The sequence below is a fragment of the Hibiscus syriacus genome, unplaced genomic scaffold (assembly GCF_006381635.1).
Source record: "Hibiscus syriacus cultivar Baekdansim isolate YM2019G1 unplaced genomic scaffold, ASM638163v2 tig00110557_pilon, whole genome shotgun sequence".
Taxonomy (NCBI): domain Eukaryota; kingdom Viridiplantae; phylum Streptophyta; class Magnoliopsida; order Malvales; family Malvaceae; genus Hibiscus; species Hibiscus syriacus.
The window spans coordinates 670,110-691,517 of NW_024062780.1; the positions used below are offsets into that span (position 1 = coordinate 670,110).

General features: G+C 34.5%; 2 protein-coding genes across 2 annotated transcripts; one reads left to right on the forward strand and one right to left on the reverse strand.

Moving 5' to 3' along the window:
• Positions 1-11,337: 11,337 nt before the first annotated feature.
• LOC120131973 (BTB/POZ domain-containing protein At1g30440-like) lies at positions 11,338-12,790 on the reverse strand. Its single transcript, XM_039148831.1, has 3 exons — positions 12,683-12,790; positions 12,184-12,253; positions 11,338-12,094 (listed from the first exon to the last, which is right to left on the reverse strand). Exons 1-3 carry the CDS (start codon positions 12,739-12,741, stop codon positions 11,867-11,869), a joined length of 357 nt encoding a protein of 118 aa, XP_039004762.1. The 5' UTR covers positions 12,742-12,790; the 3' UTR covers positions 11,338-11,866.
• Positions 12,791-20,224: 7,434 nt separating this feature from the next.
• Positions 20,225-21,358, forward strand: LOC120131970 (glucan endo-1,3-beta-glucosidase-like). Its single transcript, XM_039148828.1, has 2 exons — positions 20,225-20,309; positions 20,409-21,358. Exons 1-2 carry the CDS (start codon positions 20,225-20,227, stop codon positions 21,356-21,358), a joined length of 1,035 nt encoding a protein of 344 aa, XP_039004759.1.
• Positions 21,359-21,408: the final 50 nt, after the last annotated feature.

A 21,408-nucleotide genomic window follows, 5' to 3' on the forward strand; every position in this document is an offset into this window, starting at 1 on the left:
AATATTCTTTTTTTTCATACGAAGATCTGTAAAACTTTATATTTGAATGCAATCAAATGTATCAATGTAATGCATTGTCTATTGTGCAAATGATGTTCTTATGAATGCATAAATGTTGATGCAATCTTTATGTGACTTCAAAGTGGCGAACTCGGTCTTCTTTCACTTAATCATTCCTTTACAAGGTTTTCTGCATATATCAATGTAGCAACTTATGCTATCAAGATTGCATCTCTGAAGAATCATATGATCAACTTGCATCTTTGTGTCTTCTTCATTTGAATTAAAGTCTCATAAAAAATGTTTTATTTATAGAACTCTTGCCGTAATAAGAATTATGACCTTGATGCCCCCATTTTTGTCTTTGATAACATCGACTTTCCTCGTCTGAACTTGTGTAGAAATCCAATAAAGCTTTCATCTTTGAAAAGAGAATCTATCATCTTTGAAAAGAATCTACCATATTTGAAGAATGTAGATGTAGATATGCCAAATTCAACAAATTAATTAGGAGAGTAGAGTCTGTTCTGATTTGACTATTGAAACACATCACAAGGAGGATTTATCCTAATTCCTTTCATGTCTCCATATCTAATTGGATCTCGAACAAAGGCAACTTGGACCATATCATGTCGAGATGCTTAACAACAACCTGTCGTTTAACCTTAGTTGGCTCCACTAGTTTCTTGTTGTTAAAATTTCTGCTTCCTTTCTGTGGAAAGAAATCTTCATCATATCTCACTTTTGACTTTGGGGTTGAAGAAGACAAACCTTATCTTGGATCAATAAATGGAAACACCATATGATCGCAGTATTGGTTCAGCATCAGAATAACTGGTTTGTAAAATATTTGGCAATTCATTCATCATCTTATGTGGTTTCTGCTCAGATGCTAGTATAACATTTGACAATACATTCATCATCTCATGTGGCTTCTGCACAGATTTCTCATCAGTGAAGCTCTTTCATAGTGTTCAAAGCTTTTGTATGATGTCACCAGACCAATTGAGAACAAAACTTAATGGAAATACAAATGGGATGCTGGAATGTTTCATGACCCAAAAAGTTGGTCAAATTCACAAAATATGTTAATGTTGAATTGAATAAGAGATACCAGTTGATCTTGATATCATCTTAGGCAAGGGCAAAGTGTGATACCGATCACGTTTTCTTCCATAATGAGCGTTGTAAGAAGTAGAAACACATCAGCTATAGGATCCATGTACAGAAGGAGGTTCATGGAATTCTTACTGTTGAAGATGAAAGAACATGATAAACCAAATAGATGAAAACTTAGTTCATCCTGTCTGGCAATGATAACCCCAATAACAACGAGAATAAGGGTAATATACATAAGCTGAGCCTCTTTATTCAATGTCATCAAGTAAGCAAAAACTGTTGTGAAAACATCTTCGTAACCTCAATCGTATTATTAAAACTAACTGCCAGGAATCTCAAAGAAATATTTTCAATCATCACTGACACACATAATACAAAATTCAAAGTCGAGATTTTGAGGAACTGAATCCTGGATCTAATGGTCTGCTTGGGGATCATCTTTATCCATGCAATTGTGATGTAGCTTAACAAAGAACACGTTGTCATGTGACACATGGTTGAGAAGATTGGGTATTTGAAACCATTCTTGCTGAGTAAATATTTATTCAACACCAGGACCCTAATGCAACAGTTTGATGAACAAAGCAATTATGTATAGTCAGCTCGACTACCACTGCTTCTCCATTTTCATTCTTCATACCTTTTAATCTCATTGGAAATGTTTGCTCAAGTTAATAATCTTTAACACATGATGATGTGGGCCTTCAGCATGCCCCAGTATTTGCTGATACAAACGTTCAAAATGTTATTCCAATTTCTGATTGAAATGGCCTTTCAGCATGCCCTAGCATTTGCTAATACAAACGTTCAAAATGAGCCAATATTCCAATTTCTGATTGAAATGGGCTTTCAGTATGTCCCAGCATTTGTTGACGTGAACATTCAAAACGCGTCGATATTTCTGATTATGATTGAAATGGGCTTTCAGCATACCCCAGCATTTGCTTCTTGTTGATGTGAGCTTTCAAAATGCCCAAATATTCATACTGACGTGGGCCCTCAAAATGCCCAACATGAATCATTTCTGTCTGAAATGGGCTTTCGAGATGCCCCAACATTTTGTTTCTGATGCACTCTCAATATCTATTTGACTGGAATATCATGATCCCCACGAGGTCCAATTTTGACAATGCATTGTTGTGGGTACTTGCGGCTTTATCGTGCCTCAAATCTGTTTATCTTGAATACTCTCATTCTGATGTTACTAAACAGCAGTTGTTAAGTAACTTGAGGAATTCTCTTCATGTTGTCACAAACTTAAGAAGTAATCAATCATTTTGCCGGAAATGTCTGAATTGTATCTTTTCTGAATAAGGTGCCCATTTTTTGGATATGGAGGGATCTAGTCGGACAGAGTGGTATAAATCACTTGGTAATTCATTCTAGGCTGACACAGTGAACCTTGTTTTCAGTGAATGTTATTTATATAGAATATACTTTTCTCTGATTATGAAGCGATCTTTCAGGATGATTTCACAGATATTGATAGTTCTTCTGATACCGAGGAAATCCTGAATTCTGATTCTGATGAGGGGAATAAACTGTTATTCTTGACGAAAATGGGATACTCAGAGGTTGAGGCTTCAATAGCCATGGAGAGATGTTGTCCGGATTCATCAATTGCAAAGTTGTCAGATTTTATATGTGCTGCTCAAATGGCTAAGGCTGCTGACGCACTTCTTTCGGTAGAAGATAGGAAGCCATTATGCAATGACCCCAATTACAGAAAAAGGCGAAACTCGGGCAATGATTTTTTTTTTTGCAAAAGGAATGAGCATATGAAGCTTGAAAAGAAGCTTGAAAAGAAGCTTTTAATGAAGACGATCATGTAGTTCATCTTTTAAATCCAATGATTGGTTTTGGGGTTTCTACCGAACCAGATCAGATAACTCAAAGAACACTTCCAGAAGATATTATTAGGCCTCCTTATTCATACTACGAGAATGTGGCACTTGCTACAGTTGGTGTTTGGATCAAAATGTCATGGTTCTTATACGATGTAGAGCCAGAATTTGTAGATTCGAAGTATTTTTGTACTGCTGCACGAAAAATGGGCTATATTCATAATCTGCCAATTGAGAACATATTTCCTCTAATTTCGCTTCCTCCATGCACCATACATGATGATTTTCTATTGACAACAACAAATGGTGGCCTTCTTGGGATCCAAGAACAAAGTTGAACTGTTTACAAATATGTACAGGAAGTGACAAATTGACAGAAACGATCTGTAAGGCTTTTAAAGCTTATGGCGATGAGCCACCTTCGAGTGTCCAGATGTATGTTCTTGATGAATGATGAAAAGGGAGTCTAGTATGGGTTGGAAGGAATAAAGTTGTTCCACTTAAACCTGATGAGGTGAAAATGCTTCTAGGTTTCCCTTAAAAACCATACACGAGGAAGAGGATCTGCTAGAGACATGTTCATCGGTGGTATCAATGTTCTGTCTCTTTTCTCTGTAATCAGTGATGCAGAGGTTGTCTTTTACTATCCTGGCATATCCTTGAAATGTGAAAGAACTGAATGGTTATCGGTTGGAACAATTAATGAATAGATTTGACGGATTCAAATTTGTTGTCAGTGGCCTCCAATGTAACAATCTTACTGGAAGAAATAAACATCATCGGGATGAACTAGAAGATTTTTGTTGGTGCATTTTCTTGCAATGACTGCTACAGTGACTGACACTTCTTCTACTTCAAGATAGACACCTCCATATCCCATCCTTCCCGAACCATGGAAAGGTTTAGTTAAAATGGGCATAACAAGAAAGGGCATAACAAATTCAATTCTTCAGACTTTTTGGTTTTTTGGACCACTTTCTTTCAAGAATGTGAAATGATTCATCTTTTTGGCATCACTTTCTTTTTCTACAATAAAGGTAGAACAAGCAACTTGCTTCAAGGACCTTCTTCATTTGAGAATGTCCTATTTGAAAATGTTTTTCCCCTTTCTTTATCGAAGAATGAAAGAATTTTGTAAAATATTGCCTATTATATGTTCACAATATAATCAAATCATAAGACATGAAATTAATGAATATCAAATAAATCAACTACTCTTTTAAATCATTCAAAAATCATAGTCCTATGGCAAGTGTCAAAATTATTGACTGATTTAAGGTGCAGGTTGATTATGGTAAAGTAGGGTTTCTTAGGTTAGTACAACATATATGTCTCTTTGGGCTTTCATTAACTTGAAGAAATGGTTGTTATGTTTATCTGGTAGAGATACTTCTTGTTGTTATGCTCATCTCGTAGAGATACTTCTTGTTTATAGACTCTCATGAACATCTTTGGTATGTGTGGTGCTTCATTAAGAGCTTAAGATCATCTCTTATGTCGTTGTTGCACCATTTAATATTCGAGCCGCCTTTTCAGGTTTTTAACTCGAATCCTCCTTTGGTTTTAAGATGTTATTCAAAATTTACATCTTGAACCCCCTTTTATCATTTTTCATATCATGCATTAAAGATTTTAAAAACCAAATTTTGCAAATAAAAATCAATCTTGAGAGGCGGAATGAATTCTGAAGATATTCTCTTTAGATGCCTTCAATCTTGCTTTGCTTGACATGGATCTACTTTGCTGGGGATTTTTCCTTCAATCTCTAGTATTTATTGCGCTTCTTGTTGAATATGAATCTTTGAACTAATTGTACTTGATCAATCTTGTAATTTGAGGCTCCATGATTCACCCATTTTGATTCATTTTTTCCCTTTTTCTTTTTTTCTTTTTTTTCCTTTTTTTCCTCTTCAAGTATAATATTTCTTGAAAGCATCTGAGTTTATTTGGTTTCTCAGAACGTTGCCATCCATTTCTGCCAAAATCAATGTTCCTCCGGAAAAAGCCCCTTTTTTACAACTTATGACCCTTCCTAATTAGGCATCCATTTCCCACGGAAATCTTTATGTATAGGCAAGATCTTTTTAAACCATATATCACCCTTTTGGAACTTTCTCGGATGTACTTTCTTGTTGTGCTCTTTCATCATCCGTTTCTGATACATCTTCCCATAGCAAATAACTTTCAATTTATTCTCATCAATAAGGTTTAATTGATCAAATCGAGCTTGGATCCCTTCAGCCTCCTCCAATTTTACCTCCTTCAAGATACAAAGTAATGGGATCTCAAATTGGTAAGACTGAACAATAAGGTGTTGTCCCAGTGATGTTCGAACAGTATTTCGATATGCATATAAGGCAAAAGGTAGCTTCTCGTGCCAATCCTTGTAAGTTTCAGTGATCTTTGTAATGATCCTCTTAATGTTTTTATTTGATCCTTCAACTGCCCCATTCATCTTTTAGCGATATGTCACTGAGTTTGTATGCTTGATCGCAAAGTCCAGTCATCTCATACATAGAAATCTTTGTAAAAAGAGGTACCTCCAGGGGGATGAATATTCAAGATTAACTTTCATTTACATGAAAACAATGTAATTAATGCATGATATATTTATTTAAATCAATCCCTTTTTTCTTCTTTGAGTATGCCATAGTAACTCGAAATTATCTTCAATAAATTGATCCATGATGCCTCATCTCGTCTCTTTTTGCAGGAAAATTCACGTATAATTTGAAAGTTTGGTTCTTTTGAAGTTTTTTTTTGTTTATGATGGTTTTGTATTTGGAAGGACAAAAGTGTGACTTATGAAGTCATGTATATGGTGGAAAGTAATATCATAAACCAGTAAACATCTGGAGTTGGTCTCTCAAAAGTAGGTAGAGACATTTCTTTAGAGTCTCAGATAATTGTAGTGTTAGGATTTGGTTTTGGTAAGGGTTATGTAATTGGCGTTGGATGGGATATGGAAGATATAATTTTACCACTTGCCAAAGATCTATAATTCTTGAAAAATTAAAAGAATATTTAATCTACTTGATACTCAAGAATTTCAAGATTAAAACTTAATTCCTTGTTCATAACCATAAAAGCAACAAAAAAATTATTTATTGTACAAAAGGCGGAGAAAAGGAACAAAAACCAAGTTCAAACAAGATGCTGAAAATGAAAGGTACTACAGTGGTAGATATCAACTTCCACTTGTTTATTTATCATGCCTCATTATAATGTTGGGTGTGTAATAGGACTAAGGTTTTTGTCCTCATTTGTCCCCCATTTCTTGATCATCTTTTGTGTCAACTTCTTTGGATAAACCCTCAAATGCACAAATCTTTGCTTCTTCCTGATCAGTCTCTATCATCATCTTTTTCTTCCCTGAGTGGAAATTGGGCTCAATTTTATATTCAGAACAGCTTCATTTGGTGATGACAGTTTTGTTCTGATTCTGAATACATATTGCAGTTGTGATTGGAGTAGTATTCACCAGACTCTTTATATTGCCCACTGCTTCACTTGTCCTAAAAAAATCTGATACAAATGTTTGGAGTTTTTTCAGAGTTACATTTTCCCTATTCATTCTTAAACCTGTGGGCCAGTCTCGAATTACCTCTCTTTTCATTTCTTTCTCATTTTTTAGCATCAGAGAAGTATCAGGAGTTGAATCTGTCATATATACTTCATATACTTCACTTGACCTTGTTAACTTCATTTTGGGGTTTGAATCCTAATTGTTTGATCAAAATGGACTGACTGTTAACATCCACTCTTATGATTTTATGAACTAAAAGGTCTTGAACTTGTCGTTTGAAGTTATCGCAATTCTCGATAGAGTGTCCTCGGATTCCAGCATGATATTCACAAAAGACTTTCTCATTATACCATATCGGGTAAGAAGGCAACAAAGGCTTAGCCTGACATGGTCCAATAAGATGGGCTTTGAGTAACTCAGGATATAACTTGTTGCATGAAACTGAAGGAAACTTGGGTAGAATTTCCCCTGACATCACTGTTACATTACAATTGTTTACTTTGCTTTCTTGAAGACTTTTTGACTGACGATCTAGATGTTTGCTTTGTTTAGCTTTCTTCAATGGCACTAAAATTTCTTCCATTCTTCTCTTCAACTTGATCTTTGTCGCAATTTCTGGGGTCATACCCGATTTTTGGAGATTTATTGAATTTCCACATTCCCTGACAAAGTTATGGTCATTTGTTTCTATTGTATCAGCTACATCATTCATAATCCCATTCAAATCTTTCACAACAGGATCCTCTAAGGGTTTCTCTCCATGGATTACAATATTCACCAGGTCCATCAATTTGGTCAGTTGTTCTTTTGAATCTTCCATTGCTCTTACAGTTTCTCGATTCTACCAACCCTTTCTAAAATCTCATTCATGGCTATTATCCTTCTTTAGGAAGACCAAGTTAACTCCATTTTGATTTCAAAAATTATGTCATGGAATTCTCCATGAATTATTCCAGTTGTCATGATTAAATGCATGTAAAATAGTTTGAAATAAAATGTAATTATGCAAATATGCAGATGCAAAAATGAAAATATAAATATAAACATAAAAATGAAAAAAATGCAAATGCAAATGTAAATATGTGAATGTAACAATAAGAATGCAAATTGTGCAATACAAAAGAAAACATAAAAGTATAAATGAAAATGCAAAGATGCAAAATGCAAATGCATGTATGAAAAGGTGTTACTCAAGAGTGATCATCTTAGAACAGATTTCATTGAACACAAAAGTTTCCGTGCATCAAACAAAACTTTTACATGTAGGGGACAGCTTTCAGTCATAACTTTAACAAAACTTTACATATAGGGGATAACTTTCCCTCTTAACTTCTCTAAAACTAAGATAATTTCCATTCATGCTCAAAAGTTGAGTTATCAGTCTGCTTCAATTCCTTGTAAAGTCAGCTTGGTCTATCAGCTTATGGGGCCATATTGCTTGTCTGGACTGCAGCTTCTTCCATGACATTCTCTTTTTCCTTCATCTTCTGTGTCAATTCTCGGAGTTGCTCATTTTCCCTTGTAAGAAAACCTTTGTGTCCAAGAAGTTCTTGGATAAGATCTTCATATATGTTGTAGTTCTTTTTCAATTTGGTGACCCCTGTTATCCACTCTTCTGGGGTGTTTCCTATGACAGCATCTTGAAAGGCTTGACTGATCTTTTGGAAATATTTATGCATTGTTTCCATTTTCGTGCTCAATTTCTTATTTTGATCCTTCAAATAACATGCTTGAGCTTCATAAAAACCTCCTCTACTCTGAATGTCCTGACTGATGCTCTTACCATAAACTACTTTTGGTATCAATCTGGCAGGATCTTTGTGGAGTACTTTTGGTATTAATATAACAGGATCTATGTGTGCATTGCTCGCTTCTATCCTCGGGGTTTCATTAGGATGTCTTTCCTTGGCTGCGTCATATTTTGTTCGATCATAAAACTTTTTGTCCATTTATGAAGTCTTTCTAATTTGATGAACAGTCTTTCAAGTTAACACCTTTTGGTTATGCCATGATCATGCAATGTAAACAAGTTAGAGAAAAATAACATGCATGGGAAAAAGTAAGAAATAAAATAAAATGATTAATACCAACTAATGAAAAGAAAAGATTCTATCTATCATGGTATATATCCTAACCTCATGCTTTCTAGTTCCATGCTTTGTTTGAAAAAGTTAACCTAACTGCATGATTTCTTGTTCGCATGCATTTATTCAAATAAATTAAAAGCTAGAGCTTATTTCTCCTTTGTGTACACCTATTTTGGACAAAATTTCGGTATGGTTTCAGATCAGGAGAGTTTCTAGGGTTAATTATATACAGGGTTTTCATTTCTAAGAGTAAGAGTACTCGAATTGTCCTTGTCGGTGTCCCTTAGGCTACCAAACCCTCAATCCTAGTCCATCACAGACTAAAGTGGATCGAGTTCAATTCGATGGGGCACATTTCTCTATGCCTGACACAGAGAATAAATTCTCACGAAGACATAGAGCATATAAACCCCGAAAGCTACTTGCTAGATCTGACACGAAGAATAAATTATCACGAAGACGTCGCTTTCACTCCCACTTAAAAGGGACAAGCTTGATTATAAAGCTTATGTTATGCAATGAAAGTGTTATGTGTGAGGAGAAATATTCAAACCTCTGACAAACAAATAAATAATGAAATTTAATACTTGAAAATAAAATAAAATAAAATAAAAATATTAATAAAAAATAATATACATATAAATATTATGAAAATAATAAGTATATATAAAAATTTTGAAAAGAAAGAATTATAAATTAAATATATGAATTTTTAATTTCTAATTAATAGAGACGATTTATAATTGATTTTAAAGCTTGACCAGGTCCCCAGCAGAGTCGCAAAGCTGTCGTAACCAGTTTTCGCCCGGGCACGAAATTTTTACTTGGCGAGAAAAGTGATGTGTGAATAAATGGTTTTTTTAAATGTTTTGAGAGTCGCCATCGACCTTTTGGATTAAGTAGGTCGAATACCTAAAAATTATCTTTTAAAAGAATTTTTAAGAAAACATCAGTTAAAAGATAAACTGGTCTGCGTTTTAACCAAAAATTCGTTCTTTTTAATAATAAAAAAGGATTCGTGGTCGATTACGTTTGGGGAAGGATTAGTACCCCCACAACGCCCAAAATTGGTACTTATTAATTATAAATTGTCTTTATTATTAGAAATTTAAATATTCAAAGATGTATTTAATTTATAATCCTGTTATTTCAAAATAATTTTATTTTTATAAATAAGATATTTATTTATTTAGAAATAGCAGAAAAAGACTTCTAGGTGCTTTAAGGCAACTATTTTCTTAGTATTAAAAAATAAATAAATATTAATAAAATATTTATCTAAAAATAAAAAATAGATTAATATATATAATTTATAAAAGTAAAATATTTATTTATTTAAAAATACCAGATAATGGACATCCAGTTGCTTTAAGACTGTCATTTCTTAATATTGAAAAATAAATATATATTAAAATATTATTTTTTAAAAGTAAATTATAAAATTAAATTTATAAATAGGATTTTAATAAAAAAACAAATAAAATAAATAAATGAATATGACTAAATAATAATAATAACAGTAATGATTAAAGTAATAATTTAACATATTGAAATTGAAATGATAATAATAAAAATTAAATTACAATTAAATATATAAATAAATAAAACAATGACAAAATAAAGAAAACTAAAATTATAGGATTAAAATATAAGATATATAAATTAATAGACAAAATGAAAATTATATAAAAAAACAATGACAAATATATAAAATATAAAACCTAAAGATCCTAATTTGAATTATTAAAAAAGATATGTACTAACAGTGTAATTTAGCCTCTATATTAATTATCCGGGTTAAAATAAATTTTATAAAATTACCAGAAACTAAATAAAGTATTTATCATAAATATGTAAGTATAATAATAGTGACTAAATTATAAATTAAATAAAACTATAAAGTCGAATTGAAATAATTAGAAGTTGATTTTAGTGATTGAAATAGAAAGTTACATAACTAGGATGACTACACGCGTGATTCTTCCTAGATGGAAATTACACAGTAGTCCCTCCCCAAAACGACGTAGTTTTGAGGAGGGTATAAATAGACCTTAAATAACATAAAATTACCAAAATTTCTCATTTCTTCATTTTGCTTCTCTCTCTAAAGAGAGAAGTTCTCACTTCTCTCTAAACTTAGCCACCGGTCGGTCACCGGTCAGTTATCGCCGGTTACTATTTCGACCACCACTGGTCACTATTCCGACCGTCAGTCACTATTCATAGTGGCCGAAAAATATGAAAATACCCCCAAATTTTAGATCGGAACACCCTAAAGTCGAATCCGGCCTCCGTTTTTCCTAAAAACTCCTAGAATTTTCTAGATATAAAATTATACCTTCGATATTTTGGTTTTTCGATGACCATGATAAGCTCTCTCCTTCTTTTTCCTTTCGGTTTTTTACTGCTGGTGGTAGATTGGTTCTCTTGCTTACTTTTTTTTATTTGCAGGTTAAATGACCTTTTATAGGCCTTCAAATTACTGTTTGTTCGATGAGTCACTGGATCTACGATGGTGATTCACCTTAGCTTCAATGAAGTGTGCGGTCGTCCTCATCTCTTCTGGAATCTTCATTGCGGCTGTGGTGACTTAGTAGCAGCTAATTGAGGAACATAACGACGGAGCATTTGGAGTAGAGGCGACGGAGCAGTTGGAGTAAAGGAACGGCTGGACGGTTGTCGTTGTTGGAGCTGTTGGCAGCTATTGAAGCTGAAACATGGAGCTACTGGAATGAGGAGGTAAAAATGGTGATTACAGGAAGCAACCTATCAATCTCCTCCAGCAAAAGCCTCTGATCTTCTTCGGATGGATGAGCCTTTAAAGCCACAGGTGTGAGACGAGCACTCCAGTTGCCCTGGCGCTTGTTCAAACCAGGTAGATACTTTTTTGCATAAAAAGCAAGGTACCCGGCAATTACTTCCCGTCCGATACCACGAGACTCCAGGGCAGCAATCAATCTCTTATAGAGAGGAAAACTTAAAGTTGATGCATCCTCATACCACCAATCTGAACTCAAATTTTTCTGTCTAGCCCCTGTACTAATCCCATTCCACAGCGCACTTCCACCAGGACTCTGCATAGGACCATCATGTTCCATTATAGGCCACCCAAAAAGGTTGGGGTCAGTAGTTACCTTCATGGTCAATGATTCAATACACCTTTTCGTAATGTTCAGTTCGTCGGCATAATCGATGATATCATGACAAGTTTGAAGGGCTCTCAAAGCGTCTTTCCAATTTCGGAGGACTACTTGATTAAGAAAGGTTTCAGTCTTGGAAAAAAGATTGCCTTACCCGTATTCCTCGGTCATTTCCAAACGCTCGGCAGCACATCGGAGGTAGACGACATTCGAGGATGTGAGCTCAAGTTTCACACCATAGCAGAACTTGACCACAAGTTCAAAAGTTTTGACCCCTCCAGGAATGTCGGGAAGGCAAATGGAACACTTTTGTTCACCTTCTTCAGATGCTTCTGCAATTAATCTTTCCATAACACCACTTCTAGAGAGTAAAGGGAACTGCACCAAATGAATGTTTCAAGAAATAAGAACATAAACCATCAACAGTTTATTACAAGTATATATATGATTTGATTAGGGAAAATTACCTTGTGAAGATGAAAGTACATTTCGCCAACTTCAACAACAATATCACTAGGAAGTTCAGTTGTGCAGAACCTAAAAATATAGAGGTTAATGTGTCTCTAACAAGAAAAACTAACTTGGTCAGTCAAATCAACAACCAAAACATACAGGGATAGACCGAGGGGTTGGCCAAGCGATCCTCCTCTTGAAAATTTCGAACTATTGTATAATTTAGATATTTCCTTTATATAAAATCTTGAGTTCGATCCCGAAACATGCACGTATGAGTGTTTCTCTCGATCCAAATGCATGATGCAAATTCAAACACAAATGTATCTCTAACAAATTTAACTTGAAAAAGAAAAAGAGCACATTTGACAAATCAATGTGAAGATTAAAACCCAGTGAAGCAAAAGAAGAAAATGTTTTCTTTAAAAAAAAATCTTACAACAGTGAATGACAGAAGATATGCAGACAGAGAGAGATGGAGATGTAGTTGAATTGCAGAGATCAGGCACATACCAAGCCTGCCCTTGCCTTTTAAATGCATCAGTTTTGGATCCAATTTTCATGCTAGCCATTTCCTCACTATAAACAAAAACCAGCAGCAGAACTCCGAGCACAAATGCCTTAAACCCTTTTACCAAAACTGAAACTCCACCCAGTTCTGCTTTAACAACCGACCAGCCTAAATTGCTGCAAAAATCGAACCTTGAAAAGCAACCAGATAAATCTCCTAATAAGAGACCAATTTGAGGTGAACTCCTCTTCTTAGCCTCCCAAAACAAGCACCCACCAGCTCAAAAACGAACAAAGCTTTATACTTGCTTATTTTGTCTATCAGCCCCTAACAACCTTCAGCAAGAATATTCCACAGCTTGAAAACACAGGACTACAACTATTCAATACCCTTTACAACTACTCCTCAGTGAGTTCCTTTTTCTCAGCGCGTTTTCGTTTCTTTTTCTGGTTATTACCCATGGAGATGTTAACATTCAGTGCTTTTGCAATGGTCATGATGATGTTCACTTAGAAAATCCGAAAACATGATCAGAGCTTGTTTGGGTATTACTTATTAGTGGCTTGCGGCTCCCACACCAAACCATTTGCATGTATATTCAGATCCATGTGGGACCCTTCGGCCTAAACACACACCCTGGTTTTCTGAATCTTTCGAGACACTTCCTGTATCCATATTGGAGTATCAATTTTCATTATGCCCAAACAATTTTTTTCTTCTTAAATTATTAAATTTCCAGTACTAAAGTACATTATTAAAACAAGGATAAATTATGTATTTAGTACATAGATAATTAATTTTGATATGTTTTAGTACTTAAATTTTTAATATTTTTTAAAATCATGCTTAACGTTTAGTTTTCATTTCATTTTAGTACTTTGCTGTTAAAAAATTAACGAGTTTAGTACTTAAACTATCAGTTTTAATTCATTTTAGCACTTAAACTTTCATTTCCCACCCAAAATTTAACGTTAAATTTTGAATGTGATGCTAAAATAAAACAAAAACTAAATTTTTTTAACGACGATACTAAAATATAATAAAAACTAAACTTTAGGTATAATTTTGAAAAAAAATAAAAGTTTAGATATTAAAATAGATCAAATCTGATAATTTAGGTACTAAATGTATAATTTACCCTAAAAATAAAATTTAAACTTAAAATAATGTTAACAAGGGTGATAATCACAATCCTTAAATATAATCAAACAAATTATCTTTTATCATCATTTTCGATTTAATCCTTCTTTTGTTACTTTTTATCTAATAAGTTTAGTGAACATAGAGAAAGAAGTATATAAAAAGTTTAATTAATTGGAATTTTTAAAGAAACATTTGACTTCACTAATTGCACCCAAATATTAAATAAATTTTACTTTCATGGATCAAATGACGTGACTCACTTGACTTTCATATCATTTCTTTTTCTTTTTTAATTAAGTTAAATGAAGTCTTGATCTTGAGAGGTGGTTTTGAGCTCTTAAAAGGGGGAAGAAGTTTTCTGAGAAGGACCTAAAGAAGTGGCTAGATTCTCTGAACTCAGCTCAAGTCTCGGACGATATCCTGGGTGAAATCATCGAGACAAAATTGACCCTGAACATTGAAGCCGACCGTGAGGAACTTTACTGGGAGCAGTGAGCGAGGGCGAATTGGTTGAGACATGGTGATAGAAACACTGGTTTCTTTCATAGTTTTGCTTCCCATCGTCATCGGCGCAATAGGATTAAAGGCATACATGACCAGCAAGGCTTGTTTCAAACAGAGGAGGAAGACTTGTGCGATATAGCAAATGATTATTTTGCTAATATGTTTTCTTCCCAAGGTCCATCTCCTTCAAGTACTATTATGGATAGTGTTCGAGTGCGGATAACCTCCGAAATGAATGAAGACCTTATAAAGGATATTTCTTATGAGGAAGTTACCACAAAAGTTAAATCCACGAACCCTTTGAAGGCTTCTGGACCGGACGGTATTTTTTACCAGAAGTTCTGGCATGTTGTTGGTGAAGAAGTGACAAGTTTGTGTTCGATGGTGCTGAAAGGTGAGATACAGCTTCATGAGATTAACAAGACTCACAGTTCTGATCCCGAAGGTTCCTGACTCGAAAGATATGTCCTCGATCCGCCCCATAAGCCTTTGTAATGTTATTTACAAAATATTATCAAAGGTCCTAGCCAATAGATTTCAATCGGTGCTGCGTTGTTGTATTGACAAGTCTCAAAGCGCATTTGTTCCAGGCTGTTTAATTTCGGATAATATCATTCTTGCTTATGAGTTATGAGGTTTTGCACACTCTTAAAAATCGCAGGTATGGTAGTCGAGGCTATTTCGCTTTGAAACTCGACATGAGCAAAGCCTACGATAGAGTCGAATGTGCTTCATCAGAGAAATGTTATCTCGAATGGGTTTCTCTCAAATCTGGATCCAATGGTTGATGAACTGATTTGAATCGGTTTCCTACTCGGTGAGAATCAATGGGAAAATGGGTGAGACCTTTTACCCCTCCCGTGGTCTAAGACAGGGGGACCCTATCAGCCCTTATTTATTTCTCATTTGCTCTAAGGGCTTCTCCACTCTTATTAACAGCGCTGTTTCTATGGGAAGTATTATAGGTATCCGAGTCTCTCGTGGAGCCCCTTTGCTCACACATTTATTGTTCGCAGATGACTGCTTAATTTTTGACGAAGCAACTGCCACTGGGCTTAGAATATCAAGAACCTTTTGCAGGTTTACGCCCAGAACTCGGGTCAACTTGTAAATTTCGACAAATCTGGTGTCTTCTTTGGGACAAATGTGATCGATGCTAACAAGGAAGATGTTAAGAGAATTCTATGAGTTAAAAGTTCTGATAATCCGGAAAAATATTTAGGACTGCCGACGTTAGTAGGGCGTAACAAGAAGAAAGCTTTCTCTGCTCTAATTGATAAATTCGATGTGAAGATTAACTGTTGGAGCTCTCGTCAACTATAAATGGGAGGAAAAGAGATTTTATCAAGTCCGTCTTACAGTATTTTCCCTTATTCGCAATGTCCTACTTTTTACTCCCTAGGGCTCTGCAATAAATTTGAGGCTATAATGGCTCGTTTTTTGTGGTCACATCATCAATCTAAACGACGGATCCATCGATGCAAGTGGGCAAACTTAAGCGTTGTAAAGGACGAGGGAGGTTTGGGATTTAGGGATATGGACAAATTCAATATAGCTTTGTTAGCTAGGCTTATTCAAAACCCCGAATCTCTTGTAGCTCATATTTTCATGGCAAAATATTACCCCACTACAGCCTTCTCTCATGCCCATCTGGGGTCCAACCCATCCCTGATCTAGCGATCTGTTTGGAGCGTGAGGGGCCTCCTTGACCTTGGTCTATGTTGGCGAATTGGTACGGGGTAATCAGTGTCCATCTGGAATGACTACTGGCTCTTGGGGAAAGACTTGAGAAAATTACGACGCCGCGAGTGGAGGGATTGGAAATGGTAGCTGATCTGATTGACTATACTAATCGAACTTGGAATGTGAGCCTTTTGGAAACAAAATTCTTGAGAGAGGATGTTGAAAGAATTATGATGATCTGAATCCCCTCCTCGGCTATTAGGGATGCTCAAGCTTGGAGTGGCGAAAAGACGTTCGAAGTGGGTATAGATTGCTCTCTGAGACTACATTAATCGATTCTGACCTGAAATCTACTCTAACACATCTTTGGTAAATTGACTGTCCAAGTAAGGTGCCTATTCTGTTATGGAAGTTCTTGTTTAATTACGTACCTATCGTTCAGAATCTTTTCATTAAAAGAATTGTCAATAAACCATTCTGCCCTAGATGTCCCCAGATTGAAGACTCAGTTCTCCATGTTAGTCGAGATTGTCATTATGCTTAAGGGTTGTGGAACAATTTAGGTTTTCAATGAACTACTGATGTGTTACACTTAAATTTTCAAGAGTGGTTTAGTTAGATGTTAAATAGTATTTGCGGTCACGTTTTCGGTCATATCACGTTTATCACGGTTACGGACACAACGGATGTCATTGTGATCATTGTGGATATCGCAGTCGTGAATTTTTTAAAATGTTACACAACTTACACTAAAATAACTAAATTAAATATAATTAAAATAAAATTATAAAATTTAAATTACAGAAATTTAAATTAAGATTAAATTAAATTAAAATTAAAATTTACATTTTAAACTAGAGATTAAATTATAAATTCTAAAAGTGAGATTGATGTCAAATTAATATATCCTTTAAAATTATATTTTAAAAATTATTTAAAAAATTAAAAGAAATAAACCCTCTCCCCTTTCCCGACCTTTCATTGTCTTAAACAAAAAGAAAATTTTGCTTTTACTCTCAACTCTCCCCTCCCCGATTTCATTGTTTGAAAAAAAAATTATGCTTTCACTCTCAACTCAACATCCCCGACCTTTCATTTTTTGAAACAAAGAAAAAATTGTTGTTGGAATCACGGTTGGAATAACACTTATAGCGTCTCGTGATCGACGTAATCCACCGTTACCCGTTAAATTACGAGCGCGATATATTGTTATCAGTGTGAATCTGTTACCCACCGTAAAAATCATGAAAATCAATTTCGGACGGCAGATCTAACACAATATCAAGGCCGCTATCGCGTTTTCGGTCCGCAATTTGAATATCTGGTTGGATGTTTAAGAATCTGGATAAATGCAAGATGAAAGTTGTTACTATATCTATCTGAGCCCTAAGGTTTTCTCGAAACAAGTATGTGCATGAAGGTATAGATCAGAGTCAAAATGAGATTTTTACCTTCGTGCGGGGCTATATAAACGAGCTCAACTCTTTGACATGTGTTCTCCATCATCAGAACCCTCTTTCGAAGACTTTGTGGCAACCCCCTAGTGACCCCGTGGTGTGGATGCGGGTTACTTATTAGCAAGCTCAGGTTGCGTGATTAGGGACTCAAATGGGTAAATTTTGGGTTCAAGATGTAGAGTTTCTTACCAGGTGGTCTCACCTTTGGCGGCTGAGGCGATCGCCTTCTTGCATGGGCTCAATTTTGCGAAGGACTGGGTTTTACTCGAGTGGAAATCGAAGGAGATGCAAGAACAAGTATAGAAAAAGTTAGATCTGTTGAACCAGACTTATCAGAAATCAGATCCCATATTTCTGATTTGAAAATCAAACGAATCCAGTTTAGAGATGTCATTTCAAATTCAATTTTAGAGAATGCATTTCAAAGTAACTTTCAAATAATTGTTCACTCATTATTTATAGATAGGAACAACTAATAATATTTATGTATCTTAATATAATTTTCAAATAACTACACACTCTTTATTTATTAGTAGAAAAGTTAACCTTAGAAAAAATTATGGATAGATCTCATTGAATGAGATCACAAATTAAAGACACAGTGAGTCGAATTCATCTAATATTTTTTTATAAAAGGGTGAAACAACTCCAACGGGGATAGATACGAGATTTTAGGATAGGGGCGAATTTGAACTTATAAAATTTTAAGGGACGAAAATATATTTTTAATAAAAAATATATATAAAAAAATTGGAAAATATATGGTGATTTTAGATTTTTTGGAGCCGACCACCCTCATCCGCTCCGCTGTAGATCTATCCCTGAACTCCAAGCACTTAGTTTAAGTCATCTTTTTAGAAAGAAAATGTTTAAAAAACTTAACAAAAAAGATCGAACAAAATATAGATACAAACAAATCTGATTGCATCGATAAACAAACTATAAAAGAAGATAAAACTATTAAAAGACCACTGACAACTACACGTCATTTTTATTAGTCGTGTCGATTTCAAATTCAATCATTAGATAAAAGATAAACGAAAATAACGACCCACAACTGAAAATTACCAAAAATCAGAGAAAAACGTACTACAAATACAAAGATAAACATGTCAAAAAAAACATAATTATTTTTATTAAAAAAATTAAAAAGAAACAAAGAAAAAAATCAACCCACAATTGATAAGAAATATAAAAATCGGTGTTGTCTACTAAACAAGAAGAAAGTTAATTTGATTTATCGAAAATCGCATAAACCGTACATAAAAAAAGGGGAGAGGATGAAGAAAGAGAACAATTAGAGTTTTTTTAATAAAATGTAAGATTATAAAAATGGTAATCATTTTTTTAATTCAAAAATATTGTTGAATAATTTATGTTTGTATCGTTTATTTGCTCTCAACCCGTTGAGGGTAATCTATTACCTTACCTCCTCTCACCCCATTATATATGAGAATATGGTCAGTTAATTGAACAAGAAGATGTAATTAATAATATTATAATTGAGTCCCTCAATTTTTAGTAAAATTATGAGTAGTTTATCTAATTTTAAAAAAGTTATTAATAAATCACTCAATTAATTAAAAAATAAAATCAATTTTAAATTTTAGGCTTCTGGAAGATCTAGAACTCCATTTTGCGAATTGAACAGTGATAAGTCTACCATTGGTGAGATGAATGACATATCTAAAGACAGAGATCGTACAATTTTAGACAATATAATATTTTATTTATCCATTATTACATTTATCTACTATAATAATCATGTCACTTTATTTATTAATTATAATGATTAGTACATCAAATATAACAAACAAATTAATATTAATTATAAAATTAACGATAATAATTTACAATTAAAAAATACAATGATGCAATTGTAGCTTTTGAAATAAAATAATTTAACTATAAATTTATCCATAATACAATAACTCATGTAATTTAATATATAAGATGATGTGGCAGTTAAAAATTTTGATATAATTATACATTTAATCTTTGTTAGTAATAAATTTTATTAATTTAATCATAATTTTAGTTTAAGTAAATAAGATCGATTTTCTCATCAAATTATGATATATATAAACATCTTATTGAAGGATTAAAAAAAATTTCGGGTCAAAATTGAAAGATCGATGGTCAAAATAAATTTTTTCTATAATTAAGTGATTATAAATATAATTTATCAAATTAAAAATAATTATGTTGAAAAATAAAATTTTCAGTTATAAATTTTTTTGTTCCCTCCATTTCTAAGGCTTCGCATTGACTAATCTGGACTTACCCGGGTTGCACACCTGATATTGGTGGTGAGTATTTTCTGCATACACAATAACTCGAACCTGAGACATTGCTTAAAAAATATCAAGCTGCTTACCATTTGAATCGACTTTGTTGATAAAATTTTCAATTATAAAGTTAACACTAATTATCTAGAAAATATCCACCATAATATAATGTGATTCACACTTTACTTTTTTATAATGTCTGATTGCCTTGACGACCTTTATTAACTTCCTTGATTTGCAGAACTGAGTTCATAACGTACTTTCAATTTCCATAGCAGTCGAGAGATAGCAAATATGCAATGATCATAACACACGTATCTTAATAGTAATTACTTCCCATTCACAATTGCCTGAAAATAATGGTAAATTCTCACTTTCACAATCTCTATACATAGAAAGAGAATCAATATGTTGTATATGTATATTCCAAGTGTTATTGTGAGCTCCATAGGAAAAATACTTGACCTCCATGGATTTCCAAAGTGTCAACAGAACTAGCATGGTCGCAACATGTTTAATCCTGGGAATTTTTATTGCCAGCTTTACGATAACAGGTTCGACTTCTCTCCATCCTCATCTGTTTTTTTTTTGTTTACATTTGTTGCAGCGAGCTTTAAGAAGTAAATTGTTTATATTTGTATGTGATTTAGGAGCAACAAAACCGATTGGCGTATGCAATGGAAGAATTGCCGATAATCTGCCCTCTGCTATCGACGTTGTGAATTTCTACACGTCGAATGGCATCGGGAAAATGAGACTGTACGATCCAGATCAAGCAACTCTCCAGGCTCTTGTAGGAGCAAACGTTGAACTAATCCTCGGTGTTCCCAATGGAGACCTTCAGTCACTCGCCACTCCCTCGAATGCAAACGCTTGGGTCCAAAACAACGTATTAGCCTTCTTTCCAGCAGTCAAAATTCTGTACATAGCAGTCGGGAACGAAATACGACCAAACGACCTCGAAGCTCAATATGTTCTGCCCGCAATGCAAAACATTTACAGTGCTTTGGTATCAGCAGGATTAGGCGATGAAATCAAGGTTTCCACATCGGTGGAAGCTAGTCTGTTGGGCCCGTCTTACCCTCCGTCAGCAGGCTCCTTCAGTCCAGTTGCAAGCCCTTACATGACACCCGTTGTCATGTTCTTAGCAACCACCGGTGCGCCTCTTCTTGCCAATGTCTACCCTTATTATGGCTATATTGGCGATCCCCAGAACGTACGTCTCGACTATGCCTTGTTTACTGCTCCGGGAACTGTGATTCAAGACGGCGCTTTGAACTACCAAAACATGTTCGATGCCATTTTGGATTCCTTTTATTCTGCTTTGGAAAATGCTGGGGGTGCCAATGTGGGGATTGTTGTGTCGGAGACTGGTTGGCCGTCTGCCGGAGTAGAATCGGGGACGGTGGAGAATGCAGGGATTTATTACCAGAATGTGATCGATCATGTCGGTAATGGAACTCCCAAGAAGCCTGGGCAAGCCATCGAAACTTATCTTTTCGCGATGTTTGATGAAGACCTCAAGGGTCCGGCTGAAACTGAGCTCCATTTCGGCCTCTTCTCTCCTGATAAGCAGCCCAAGTATAATCTTATTTTCAGCTAATTTCTTATCAGCCAAGGCAATCTTTTCACCACGACCGGGCTTAGGTATTT